At 45.9% G+C, this 13189-nt stretch overlaps 1 protein-coding gene across 1 annotated transcript; it reads left to right on the top strand.

Moving 5' to 3' along the window:
- Positions 1–588: 588 nt before the first annotated feature.
- On the top strand, positions 589–10127 carry SERPINB8 (serpin family B member 8). Its single transcript, XM_077777672.1, has 6 exons — positions 589–766; positions 2298–2435; positions 4123–4240; positions 5937–6079; positions 7659–7811; positions 9601–10127. The coding sequence occupies exons 1-6, from the start codon at positions 599–601 to the stop codon at positions 10003–10005; spliced, it is 1125 nt and encodes a 374-aa protein (XP_077633798.1). The 5' UTR covers positions 589–598; the 3' UTR covers positions 10006–10127.
- Positions 10128–13189: the final 3062 nt, after the last annotated feature.

Genomic DNA, 13189 nt, shown 5'->3' with positions numbered 1-13189 from the left:
GTCAATATCTCACGAGTTGGTGAGATCGAGCCCCATGTTGGGCTCTGTGCTGACAGCGTGGAGCCTGCTTGGGATTCTCTCTCCCTCTCTGTGCCCCTCCTGGCTCGGGCTCTCACTCTCTAAACAAATGAACAAACATAAAAAATTACTTCAAAATAGGTCCGCAGAGCTTCGTGTTTTCCTGGAGGCTCTAGGGCAGAATCTGTTTCCTGGCCTTTGGCAGCTCCTGCGGGCTGCCTGCGTTCCATGCTCTGTGGCCTCGGGTCCTTCTGACCTTCACTTCTGCAGTCTCATCTTCTCTGACTCTGATCTCCTGCCTTCCTCTTATAAGGAGCCCGTAGTTACACCCAGTCCCCCTGGATAATGCAGGCAATCTCCCCATCTCATGATCCTTCATTCATCCATCACATCTGCAAGGTCCCTAATGCCACAGAAGGTAACAGAGGCCTGGGGCATTCGGTGTGGATGGCTCTGGGGGCGCAGCTATGCCGCTGACCACACCCAGTGGCCACTGATAGGGGTGCTCGTGACCAGATGACATGGCAGTGGGCGTGGTTGATGTGCCTCCGTGTTGTGCTTTTGGTGCAGACCTTCCCTGATGGATAATCTCTATGAAGCAAATGGCAGTTTTGCCATCAACTTATTAAAAATGTTGGGTAAAGAGGACAGCTCACAAAACGTGTTCTGCTCCCCTCTGAGCATCTCGTCTGCCCTGGCCATGGTCTTCATGGGGGCCGAAGGAGACACTGCCACCCAGATGTCCCAGGTATGCCTGCCTATCGCAGAGGAAGAGCGGCGGGTTGCTTCTTTGCTTCCTTTGATGCTTTCACAGAGATGGTTTCTTCCTACCTCACAGCAGCTGAGGAAAGCCAGCGTGGCCGCTGGGTGGTGAGGGGCACCGTAGTGAGGGAAACAGAGCAGACGTGGGCAGAAATGAGAATTATTTAAGATCCATTAGCATTTATCATACCCTTAGCATTTAGAGGAGAAATCAAGTCCTTGTGTCCTTTTCGTTGGATAAAGGCATCAGTATGTTACAGCAAGTCATGACTTTGATGCGTAAGGTGAGTTATAATTCTGACCCACAAGAAGTCCAAGCGTTTCAACTTTGTTATATTTTAAATTTTGGCTAATGGTTTATATTAGACTGAATTGCAGCCGTGTGAATGAACTTTCTGTAAAATGGGTTCTTTCTAGTGTATGATTGTGCACAAGTGCAAGACGAAAGTAACACCAGTGTGGACTTCCATCTCTGGGATTATTTAGAGGGAATATAGGATCTGACTGATGGGAACTGGGTGCTGTGGGATCTGAGCTACAAACGAAGTAGTGCCAAACACTTGAGGGAAATAGTCTTGACCTCTTTGTATCTTAAGTTTCTTCGACAACCTTGGGAGTGGCCCAGAACATTGCCAATGCACACCACTTTCCCATTAATAGCCCTCTGGAGGTGCTCGATGGAGGAGGGAGGCTTTGGACTGGGGCCCTTGGGAGAGAGAGGAACAACCTTAATTTCTACTCTGACTTGACTTGGAAGTCACCATCTGGCTGGAGAACTTATGTGAAATTGATGATGAAATATTTTCTGTTGATTTCTGTTCACTCTTGTATTCTGTGGGTTGTGCTGGATTCATTCCAGCTACCTACTTGTTGTGTTCTGTCTCCCTCCTGAGTTATCACACCTGTCTTTCTTCTTTATTTTTTATTAAAAATTATTTTTATTTAATGTTTATTTATTTTGGAGAAAGAGAGAGAGAGAGAGACAGGGTGTGAGCAGGGGAGGGGCAGAAAGAGAGGGAGACAGAATCTGAAGCAGACTCCAGGCTTGAGCTGTCAACACAGAGCCCTATGTGGGGCTCGAACTCACGAACCGTGAGATCATGACCTGAGCCGAAGTCAGACGCTTAAGCGACTGAGCCACCCAGGCCCCCATTGCATCCTTGTTTCTAAGTGGGGAAGTCGGCCAGGGCGGGTTTCCCACTTGGGGGCAATTTTGCTTCCAGGGGATTCCCCAGTGTCTGTGAAGCTTGGTTGTTGTAATTGAGAGGTGCTACTGACACCTAGTGGGTAGAGGCAGAAATGATGCAAAATATCTTAACACAGAACAGCAACAAAGCATCTGGCCCCAAAAGTCAGTAGTGCCCAGGTGGAAAAGGGCTGTGTGAGGCTGAAACCAAACTCCGTTCAAGATGGGGTCCTTTGTGATTTTCAGCGTAGGGGTTTGTGTGGACGTAGCTCTTTGGGGGACCAAGATGACGGCAACGTTACGAGCCTGTGTCCTTGTTTCCTATTACCAGGCCCTTTGTTTGAACAGAATTGGAGATATTCACCAAGGTTTCCAGGCACTTCTCACAGAGGTGAACAGATCTGGCACTCAGTACCTGCTCAGAACTGCCAACAGACTCTTTGGAGAGAAGACGTGTGACTTCTTTCCCGTAAGTTGTCCTCGCGCATCGTTGTCAAGGAAATTGAAGATGAAATAGAAACTACGAAAGAACAGAGATAAAGTATAATTCTCTTCCCTTATAAATGTGCTTAGCACTGTACTTCTGTAATAGTAATTTTGAATTTTATGTTTGCCTCTGAATTATGTCCTTTTCGAAGTTATTTTTGATAGATTCCTTCCAGATGTCAATCTCAATATGTCTGGTCTCCTGCATCCAGACCTGCTTCTCCCCGTTGACCCCTCTCCTCAGCGACCACACAGTCTTGTGTGCATACATAGCTATCCCGAGTCTCAGCTCTGGTTTTTGGGCTGTCCCTGCAGAGCTGGTCTCTCAAGGCCTCTTAAATTTGTCCCCTTTTCTGAATCTCCACCACCGCTGCCTGGGTGTAGACTCTCACTGTATCTTCTACACCATTATTTAATTCTTCCCTAATGGAACTCTCCAAGTCCCGCCAGGTTCTTCCACATTCCTGATGGAATAGTCTTTCTCAAATGCAAATTGGTTCATGAAACAGGTTTTTAAATCTGTGTAGTTAGTTCCTAATAGGCTGTCAGAAGTGTAAGTAAGTGAGGGCCAAAAAACTATGCTACACACCATGCAGATTGAGGCTACGTCAGATTAATGAAGTGATCTAGGCAAACCTGCCATTGTACTGGCTGGGAGTTCCAAGGATTCTTCTGTGAGACTCAAATACCTCCCTGTCCTGGCTGCTGTTGGGTGCTACTCCATGGTGGTTGCTTGCTCTGGGCCTCAGTATCATTGGAGAAAATTCTGGATCTTCTACAACAAGCACTGATGATCCAAGGAACCTCCTGGTTGATGTTCATTGTTGAATGTTGGCCTAATCTTTGAATATTGTAACTGGGGAATATTGGGGACACAGGGAGCCACCTTCCCCTTTTCTCAGTTGCTTGGCTCCTCTTTCTCTCTACATTTTCTTTCTTCTGTAGAAGCTAAAATATTTGAGAGCAGGAGATGGGCGGAGCATGGGAGCCAATTGCCAGGCACATTATATCTGAAACCCAAGTTTTGGTGAGGTGAGTTATCTTTGGGTTTTCATGTGTTGGGTGCAGGCCCTTCCTGACTTGGTCTTACCTTACATTTCAAGGCTCATCCTTTGCCACTGTTCTTCCTAATCCCCACCTCCCCACCCCCACAGCCCCACGGTCATCTAGACCTGTCACATCGCACTCCGGGAGGACGCAGCGATTTCGGGATGATCTGGTTCCACTGCGGAGCCTCCCAGTCATTCACAAATCTCAGACATTATGGTTGGTGCTGGTGATGCAAAAATGAACAAAAGAAAGTTAGAGTACCTGGCAGACAGACAGATAATCAAGCAGGAAGTCAGGGTGGAGGTGAAGCGTCTGACGACGTTCACGCGGTTGTGTGCGTGGCTGCCGTCGTCCGCGTCCTCGAAGCACAGTTACTGCCTGTGTGTGGATGTGGTTCCTCCCAGGCGACTGTGAGCCACCTCGGGTCCGGCGTCCGCCAGCTGGCACACGGCGAGGCCCCGAGTCGGCGGGCCACCATTCTTGCCAGCTGCGTGAACCAGCCTTAAAATGCAGGGTGGCCCGAGCAGGAACTTACGCTGGAAATGTGTTCAGAGCAACGGTGTGTCCACGCCCGTGGGCACGGCGCTGACCCGGGTGAACGCGGTGTCCTGTGTCTGCAGGCCTTTAGAGAGTCCTGCCGGAAGTTCTACGGGGCGGAGCTGGAGGAGGTGTCCTTCGCGAAGGACACGGAAGAATGCAGGAGGCGCATAAATGACTGGGTGACAGAAAAGACCGAAGGTGAGAGATTTTCGCTGCAGTACACTTGGTGTTTTGCAGGAAAGAGAGCCGAGAGTGGTGGGGGTGTGGCCTCCGTGGTGTCCGCCTCCCGCACCCCGGGACCCTGGACCCAGTGCCCTTCTTGTGTATGTGTCTTTGCCGGATTTTCAGGCCAGCAATGCAATTCTGTTCTTTTCCTTGGCTTTATGAGATCACGAAGTGGGGATTGCCAAAAAATATGTAAAATTTTTTTACTCTGGACTGTGCTGGAAAATTCTGGAAAAATGCTTCCTTTTTGGGGCCCTGTTAATCTTCTGTCTTGGGAGAGGGAGACCGTTGCCTGGCCCTGAGGGCAGAGTGACATTCAGTTGAGGTGGCAGCTGAGATAGGGCAACGTTTCCCGCCATCTCCCTGCGGCAGTGAGCGCGGCTGCGGCGGCGAGCAGGGCTGGTTTTGTCTGCAGGCCTCCCCTTCCTCGCTGTTGTGGCCGTGGCCGAGTCTGCTTTCAGAGCACCACCTTCTCTGACTTTGCTGCAGACTCTGGAGGTGCAGCGTCCGCTGTCCAGACCACAGTCTGTCGTACCAGCAGTGTTTTTGCTAGTGCTTGATGGGAGTACAGCGGAAAAGGGCATGCTGTTAAGCACTCCAAGTACCTAGCGCAACTTAGAGACTTCCAGAAGCGTTTGTGGGGGGGAAGTTAAACCACTTATTTCCTTACCCAGCACATGTGGGTACGTCCCTCAGTCTTTATGGTGTGCCCAGTGCATGTCAGGCAGCAGCAGTGATTACACTGAAAGCCAATAAAATAATGACCTTAGGAAGGCCGGAGCCTTTTACGTTTTCCTGTGCAGTGGCCTCTTGCTCTCCAGTTGATCTGTACTAATAGGTCATGAGGGGAAGTGAGAAGCTTCTCCAAATACTACTCTCCCTGCACCACTCACCTCCTCATTGTCAGAATGACCATCAGTATGTTTCTCCAAAATACCAGACCTAGAGGGGACATTGGGGGTCACTTTGTCCCAGTTTTATTGGATACCTCAGTTTGGGCCCCTTTATTGCACCAATTAATTCCTTTACTCTATACATGCCTGCCTTCAGGAAGACTGCTTTCACCCATTTACAGGTCTGTATTCCTTCATCCCGTGGAAGCTTCTCCCCCACCTTGATGAGATTTGAAAGTTGGCATAGAGCCATGAATCTCAACTAGAATCAGCCCCTGGGTAACATCTGCCAAGGGCTGAAGTCATTTTGGTTGTCACAGCTGGGAAAATGCTGTCTGGCTCAACATCCTACAACCCACGGGACACTCCCCACGACAAAGAATTATCTGGCTTTACACGCTAGTGGCGCCATGGTTGAAAAATTATGGTGCCATGGTTGGGAAGCTTACCGTTAGACTCGAGACTCTTGGGTTATTATCGCCTCAACTCAGCCATTTGCCACCTATGTGTCCTTGGCACAGACAAGCAAATGCTCTGACCTCAATTTCTCCATCTATAAAGTGAGGGTAATATGATAGTTGACCTTCCTGTTTCAAGATTGTTGTTTAAGGATGAGCAATACCCAACGCATCGCCCCGTTCCTCAGGTGCCAGGAAGACAGACTCCAGCCTGGCCATCAACCAAGCCAGGCTTCCTATGTCAAGAGGACTGTTGAAAAAGAATTCCCCTCCCTCCTCCACCCAAATAGCAATTGAGTTCTCTTGTATTCTTTGCAGGTAAGATTTCAGAGATACTGGGTCCTGGGACAGTTGATCCACTGACGAAGTTGGTTCTCGTGAATGCCATCTATTTCAAAGGGAAGTGGAATGAGCAATTTGACAGAAAGTTCACACGGGGAATGCCCTTTAAAACCAATCAGGTAGAGACATATCTTTTTTCAGGCGTACTTCGACTTTCTTAAAATAATACGCCAGGAAGGATTGTGATTGAGTGGAGAAAATAATTTATTTCATACTCTATTTCTGAACGAATTTCATGCCCCCCATGTATATTTTATCGGAGAGGGAAAGAGAAAAGCTGAAATCATTTTCGTATTGACAGTTTTGTGTTTGTATCCTTTGTCAAACTGGTTCTTCTGTCTTCGGTCATATTAATTCGGATCCAACGAAACTCTCTTCTGACCTTTGGAATTGTGTTTGTATTTTACCATCACCGTTTGTATTTACACAGACACCTTCTTGCAACGTCAGTGAGAACTATGCTTATTTATTGCCTTGTATTTCAGAGCCACACAATTCCGAACACAAGGGAAAAACAGTGTTAGCAGTGTTTGGGATAACTTTGTGTTTGGATCTTTTTAGAAAGAAAAATTGGATATGTTTACGGCATGTGAGGTGATTTTGATGCACGTATCATAGTGAAACAGCTGCCACCGTCAAGCTAATTAACATACATTTTCATCACGTGGTTACCGGAGTATTTTTGTGATGACAGTACCTGAAATCTACTCTCTGAGCAGATCTCCAGTATTCCCTACAGTATATAAAATTTTTTTTAATTTATTTCTGAGTGAGAGAGAGACAGTGTGAGTAGGGGAGGGTCAGAGAGAGAGAGAGGGAGACACAGAATCTGAAGCAGGCTCCAGGCCCCGAGCTAGCTGTCGGCACAGAACCGATGCGGGCCTCGAAGCCTCGAACGCTCAAACCGTGAGATCATGACCTGAGCCGAAGTCAGATGCTTAGCTGACTGAGCCACCCAGGCGCCCCTCCCTACAGTATTATTAACTAGCCACCATGCTGGATGTTAGATCTTTAGACTTAAAGCCTAACTTAAAAATTTTTTTGTCCAGATTCACTTTTGAGTCTGATAATGTCTGGCCTCAATAGCAATTAGCTTAAAATTTGACTTTCATCAACTTGGTGATAGCATGTTGCACACAGGTTGAAGGTCTAGAATACATTTGATGCAAGCTTTAGAAAGGGTGGATGCTGAAAATCTTGTCTAGTCCCCCTCTGCAAGAAAACCAAAGCTGTAAAGCCAATTATATAAGTGAGCAACTTTCCAGAATAAAAATTTAACCCTCTGTGGCTTCTACATCTTTTCTAACCACATCCTACAACCTCCAAACTTGATTATTAGTTAATTCTTCCCTTAACTTGACTAAATAATTCTTAATTATAAGGTCACTGGAGTTACTTTAATGCATCTTCTCAAAAGAGAAAAACACAGCTTCTTCCAAAAATAATGTAGAGTTTTATGTCTCTCTGTATTTGTCAATTTTATTCTCTCTCACCTGGTAATACGTGATCTGCTGGGACAATAGCATGTTGTATTCAATACTAATATGTAATAATGAAGATCTTACATCTATCAGCATAATGCACGGAAATCCTAATTCTCTTATATGTACCTAGGGGTTCTGCAAATCAGATTTCCCTTAGATTAGTAAACTGTGCTCCTTCTTCAGTAATCTGATTTAAATTTCATGTTTTCATTAGGAGAAGAAGACAGTGCAGATGATGTTTAAGCAAGCTAAATTTAGAATGGGGTACGTAGAGGACATGCATGTGCAGGTCCTGGAGCTGCCCTACGCGGGGGAGGAGATGAGCATGGTCATTCTGCTGCCGGATGACAACACCGATCTGGCCGTGGTAAGCCCTTGCCGGTGAGCCTGAGCGTCTACACAGGCAGCCGCGTCTATGCAGGCAGCCGCGCTTGTGTCTCTATGTCCATCGACCAGATAGCATTTGAGGAATTTCCAGTGTAGGGTTATCATGAGGAGTGGCTGAACGTCATCTCAGGTCTTGGGTGAACATGTGTTTGTTTGCATTTCTGTTGAGTATCTAGGAGGGGAATTGTTGGTGAGGACACATTCTGATGAAGCGAAGGAGAGAGAGTTCCAGAAATATAAGAACACTGCTCTCTATTCTGAGGGAGGGGCTGGTTGAGGTCTCACTAATCTTTTAATTATTTTTTTTATTAGAGAGACAGGGGGGTGCAGAGGGAAAGAGAGAGAATCTTAAGCAGGCTTCATGATTGGCGCAGAGCCCAAAGCGGAGTTCAGTCCTACAACCCCGGGATCATGACCTGAGCTGAAACCAAGAGTCGGATGCTCAACCGACTGAGCCACCCAGGTGCCCAGAGGTCCCAATAATTACTGAACAAAAGTACTAGAAAATAGAGGGATAGATCTGGGCAGTGTTTCTCTAACATTAATGTGCATAGGAACTCCCGGGATCTTGTTAGTCTGCAGAATTTCACTCAGGGGGTATGGCCTGAGATTTTGCATTTCTAACAAGATTCCCAATGATGCAGATGCTGCTGGTCATGGACCACACTTTGAGTAGCAAGTGTCAAGTACAGGTGAAGAATGTCCCTTAGACGGGAGGAGAGGGATGTCTTCCCGTGACAGAAAAGGAACAAGATTCAAGGATGGGAGAATGTAAATTTGTAAGGAGATGGCAGGACCGGTCGTGAGCGTGTTGTCTAGCTTTCTGGAGTTGGGGAAAGTCTTCCTTTCCAACTCTTGCTGATTCCTGTGGTGTAAATACTCTGTGGCTGCATTTAGGCTACCGAGGGTTTAACAGTTGCCTCTTGCCAAAGATACAAGCCAGCTCTGGCACACCAAGTACACAGGATGTGGTGGGTGGGGCTGCCTGAATGCTCTGGTTTCTCTGGAAGCAGAAAGTTATTGGCGAACGTCACAGATGAGATCGGTCATGGCTGCTGAAGAAGAAAATTAGGGGAGTCTGGGAATTAGAGCCAGTGTCCAAACAGCCGTCACTGGAGACGGGCACTCACCTGGGCTCCTAATGGTAAAGCGAAGGGGGGGGGGGTGGTGCAGTGGAAACCCCTTCTCTGTTTCTGTTTTCACTGTGGACAAACAGAATGAGTGATGAGGCTCAGAGGTTTGGAAGCGAACCCCAGGGCAGGCAAGAAGACAAACAAGAATGCCGGAAACACCAGTCTTGTTGAATTCTCTGTTTCTGCTCTCCCCTTCCCCAGAAGCCATGTGTCCCTTCCTGTTCAGATGATCCCCGATCTCCCCTCTTTCACTCGTCAGAGTTCTGAGCCGAGCTCTGTCTCTTTTTTTGTCAAACCATCTCTCTCATTCACAGTCGTGTGCATCGCATGAGTACAATCGATTAGTTATGAGAGCTTTCTAAATGAAAAAATATTTGGAATAAGTTTAGTACAAATAGTTAAGAAAAAAAACACACGTCCCCTGTTCCAAGTGTGTTTTAGCTGTTTTCCTCTTATATTCATAGAACAGGAGAAAGATGAGAATTTGAGGGAAAATCTTGGTGTGTTTACAAGAGGAAAATGTTTGTCGATTGTCTTGGACCAGAACTCATGTCATTGGGGGAGGGGTACTGAGTGGGGACATGGGCACCAGGCTGTTGTCTCTACATTTGAAGATTTGACCCCTCATTATTTTAGGTGGAAGACGCACTTACCTACGAGAAGTTCAGAGCTTGGACAAATCCAGAAAAGATGACGAAGGATAAAGTTCAAGTTTTCCTTCCCCGATTGAAGCTTGAGGAGAGTTATGATTTGGAGTCTTTTCTTCGAAGTTTAGGTATGACTGATGCGTTTGAGGAAGCCAAGGCAGACTTTTCTGGAATGTCAGCAAAGAAGAACGTGCCTGTGTCCAAGGTCGCGCACAAGTGCTTTGTAGAGGTCAATGAGGAGGGCACAGAGGCGGCCGCGGCCACCGCCGTGGTCAGGAATGCCCGGTGCTGCAGAATGGAACCAAGATTTTGTGCAGATCACCCTTTCCTCTTCTTCATCACGCACCCCAACACCAATAGCATCTTGTTCTGCGGCCGCTTCTCTTCTCCATAAGGAGGGGCGGTTCCTGTGCGCTCACTTCCTTCCCTCGTGCCCACCTTGCTTTAACGCAGATTCCTTGTGACCGAATCGGTACAGTGGTCTGAATGCCACAATAAAGTGTGTGCACCTGGGAAGTGTGTGAATGTTCTTAGCGAATATCCCACAGTCACTGAGAAAACTCAGGCGTCAGATGTGTGACGTTCGGGGCTGAGATGGCGATGCTTGTTCCAGAGGGTTTGGGGAGCTCCTCTTTCTCCCTGACTCTGCCCCATCTACTTATCAGAGGATGGTCCGCGCCTCTCAAAGTCTGTACTCATGTTTGTGGGTGTCTTGAGAAGCATGTCAAGGGTTCCCACACCAGCCCTCCATACACTTTCCCATCCTTCAGTGACCTCAAAGCCGTGCCCAGACCGCCCTGCATATCTACCATCTCACACAGCCCCTCGTCAAGACAACTTCACATCTTCTTGCCGACACCTTCAGGTCTGAGCTAGGAGGCAGAGCTCTGAATGTGCCCTGTAGTCCTCCCTGCAGGGGCCTTCACAGGAAGCATCTGTCAGGAGCAGTGTCCTGCTAGTTAGTCACACATGCTCACTTGTGGCTCCAGCACGTCGCGCTTACAAACGGACCTCCCTGTGGTATTTTTTTGACTTAAAATAATTTGTATTATGGTAGCGATTCGGAAGCTGTTGAGAAGTACCAAAGAAAGCTGAAGTCACCCATAATCACCACTATTTTTTTTTTAATTTTTTTTTAAATTTTATTTATTTCTAGGAGAGAGAGAAAGAGAGACAGCGTGAGCAGGGGAGGGTCAGAGAGAGAGGGAGTCACAGACTGAAACAGGCTCCAGGCTCTGAGCTGGCAGTCAGCACAGAGCCCGATGCGGGGCTCGAACCCACGAACCGCGAGATCATGACCTGAGCTGAAGTCGGACGCTTAACCGACTAAGCCACCCAGGCGCCCCATAATCACCACTATTAAGTCACCACAATTAAATCACAATTAATGATGTATACCCTTCCCTATTCTATGTATGCAAATACAAATTTGGAAACGTTTTAGCACAAGTTAATCATATGCTTCGGTAGCTGTTTCTACCCCTACTTGGTATTAACTTTTCCCAAGGTAATTATATCATCAATTTCATGTGTCAAGTCATATGACTCTCTATATTTTCTATTATGGGATCTACTTTTAGACAGTTAAGGTAACTAAAATTATTTATACTATATACTGCACTCTTATGCGGATATACTAAATATTTTGCTCACATCCTTCATATTTGAAAAGAAATATTCATAAAAATGGTAATGTCAAGATAAAAGTTGGACACATTTTGAGACTTCTTCCAAATTGGTCTCCAAAATGTTGTACAGATTTATAACCCCCCGTTCATTACCATTTACACTACCACTAGCTGCGGATAGCCATTTTCTTTTTTCTTCTCTTCTCTTCTCTTCTCTTCTCTTCTCTTCTCTTCTCTTCTCTTCTCTTCTCTTCTCTTCCTTTCTCTTCTCTTTTTTCTCTTCTCTTTTTAATGATTGATTATTCTTGACTTCTGTTTTAGATTCACAGTTCACAGTTACTGTAATATGGCCATTCCTATTATAGTTCTTATTTATAGTTCATCAAGCTAGAATATGTTCTATTCATATTCATTTCAGGGGCTGTACTTTCCAAAGAAGATTCGGTCAAAAGTTAATCCACAGGACTAGAAGGCCTCCATTTTTAAATCTCATTTCCACCTCTAGTTTAAAATAATCTATCCCTTTATAGAGGTATAATTTATACAGAATAAACTTTGCATACTTAACATGTTCAGTTTGAGAAATTTTGACACATGTATGTACCCATGAGACCAAACCAGTCAACAAATGGCCAGGTGCCAGGCCAGGGGAGGCCCATCAGGCAGCCCTCTGAGGTCTTCACAGTGACAGTCCCTGTGACTGAAACTGGAGGTGACTTAGGGAGACCTGCCAACTCTTACCCAGACCTCCTTGCTTTCCAAATAAAGGAGAGTAGGGGTCAGGTTGAGATCCCTCTGTCCCCAAAGGGGACCAGAGCAGTATGTGAAGGTCATAGTTCTGTGACTTCAAATATCTGGGCAGGGGTAGTTCACATTTCTCTCTAGTAAAGTGGAAATGTTCTATACAGCTGCTGGTCCACATAGCTGAAACCCAGCCCAGATGGGGCCTTGAAACCGCAAAGGTCCTTGGAGGGCCCCTCTGCCTCCCAGGCATAACACCCAAGGAACTTAACATGAAAAGTGATGATGAGAACAGGATCCACTCCATTAAGTTGAGAGAACTTACTGGGCATGTAAAGAGGTTGGAACAGTGTCTGGCATAAAAGGACACAGTATCTCATTGGTAACTCATTACTAGACAAGTCTCAATTGTGTTTTTGTGCATCTAAAAAGCAATAGTTAGAAATATAGTTAATTCTGCACTAGAAATATAATGTTCTCAGTAATAATAATTGATTCAAGATAAGTAATGCTGTTACATTGAAAATTAAGAAATGCTATAGAGGGACACCTGGGTGGCTCAGTTGAGCATCTGACTTTGGCTCAGGTCATAATATTGTGGTTCATGAGTTCGAGCCCCATGTCAGGCTCTGTGCTGACAGCTCAGAGCCTGGAGCCTGCTTTGGATTCTATGTTTCCCTCTCTCTGCCCCTCCCCTGCTCATCCTCATACTCATGCTGTGTCTCTCTCTCTGAAAAATAAATAAATATTTTAAAAATTAAAAAAAAAGAAATGCTATAGAAAGTCATTAAAGACGACCAAAAAAAAAATGGAGAGATTTCATATCATGCATAGAAAGACCTCAAATTGAAAAGTCATCAGTTTTCCCTCACTTGTCCTGTAGATGTAAAGTGATCCCAATCCAGATTCCAGCAATGTTTTCTGTGGACCTTGATGAGTACATTGAAAGATTTATATGAATAAGCAAAGGGCCAAAACTCCCAAGCACACTTCTACAGAAAAAGATTAAGTTGCAGAGCACCGCTACCAGATATTGTAGGTGAGTATAAAGTTTTAATAATTTAGTGTGGTGTTTTCACAGGGATAGACAAACAGATTAATAGTACCGAATAGAGCTCCAGAGCATACTCATTCATGTATGAAAATGGGAAATGGGACAGAATTGGCCTTAGAGGGCAGTAGGGAATGACAGCCTAAGACAATATGCTG

The sequence above is a fragment of the Crocuta crocuta genome, unplaced genomic scaffold (genome assembly GCF_008692635.1).
Source record: "Crocuta crocuta isolate KB4526 unplaced genomic scaffold, BGI_CrCroc_1.0 scaffold36, whole genome shotgun sequence".
Lineage (NCBI taxonomy): Eukaryota > Metazoa > Chordata > Mammalia > Carnivora > Hyaenidae > Crocuta > Crocuta crocuta.
This window is presented reverse-complemented; position numbering and strand designations above follow the sequence as displayed.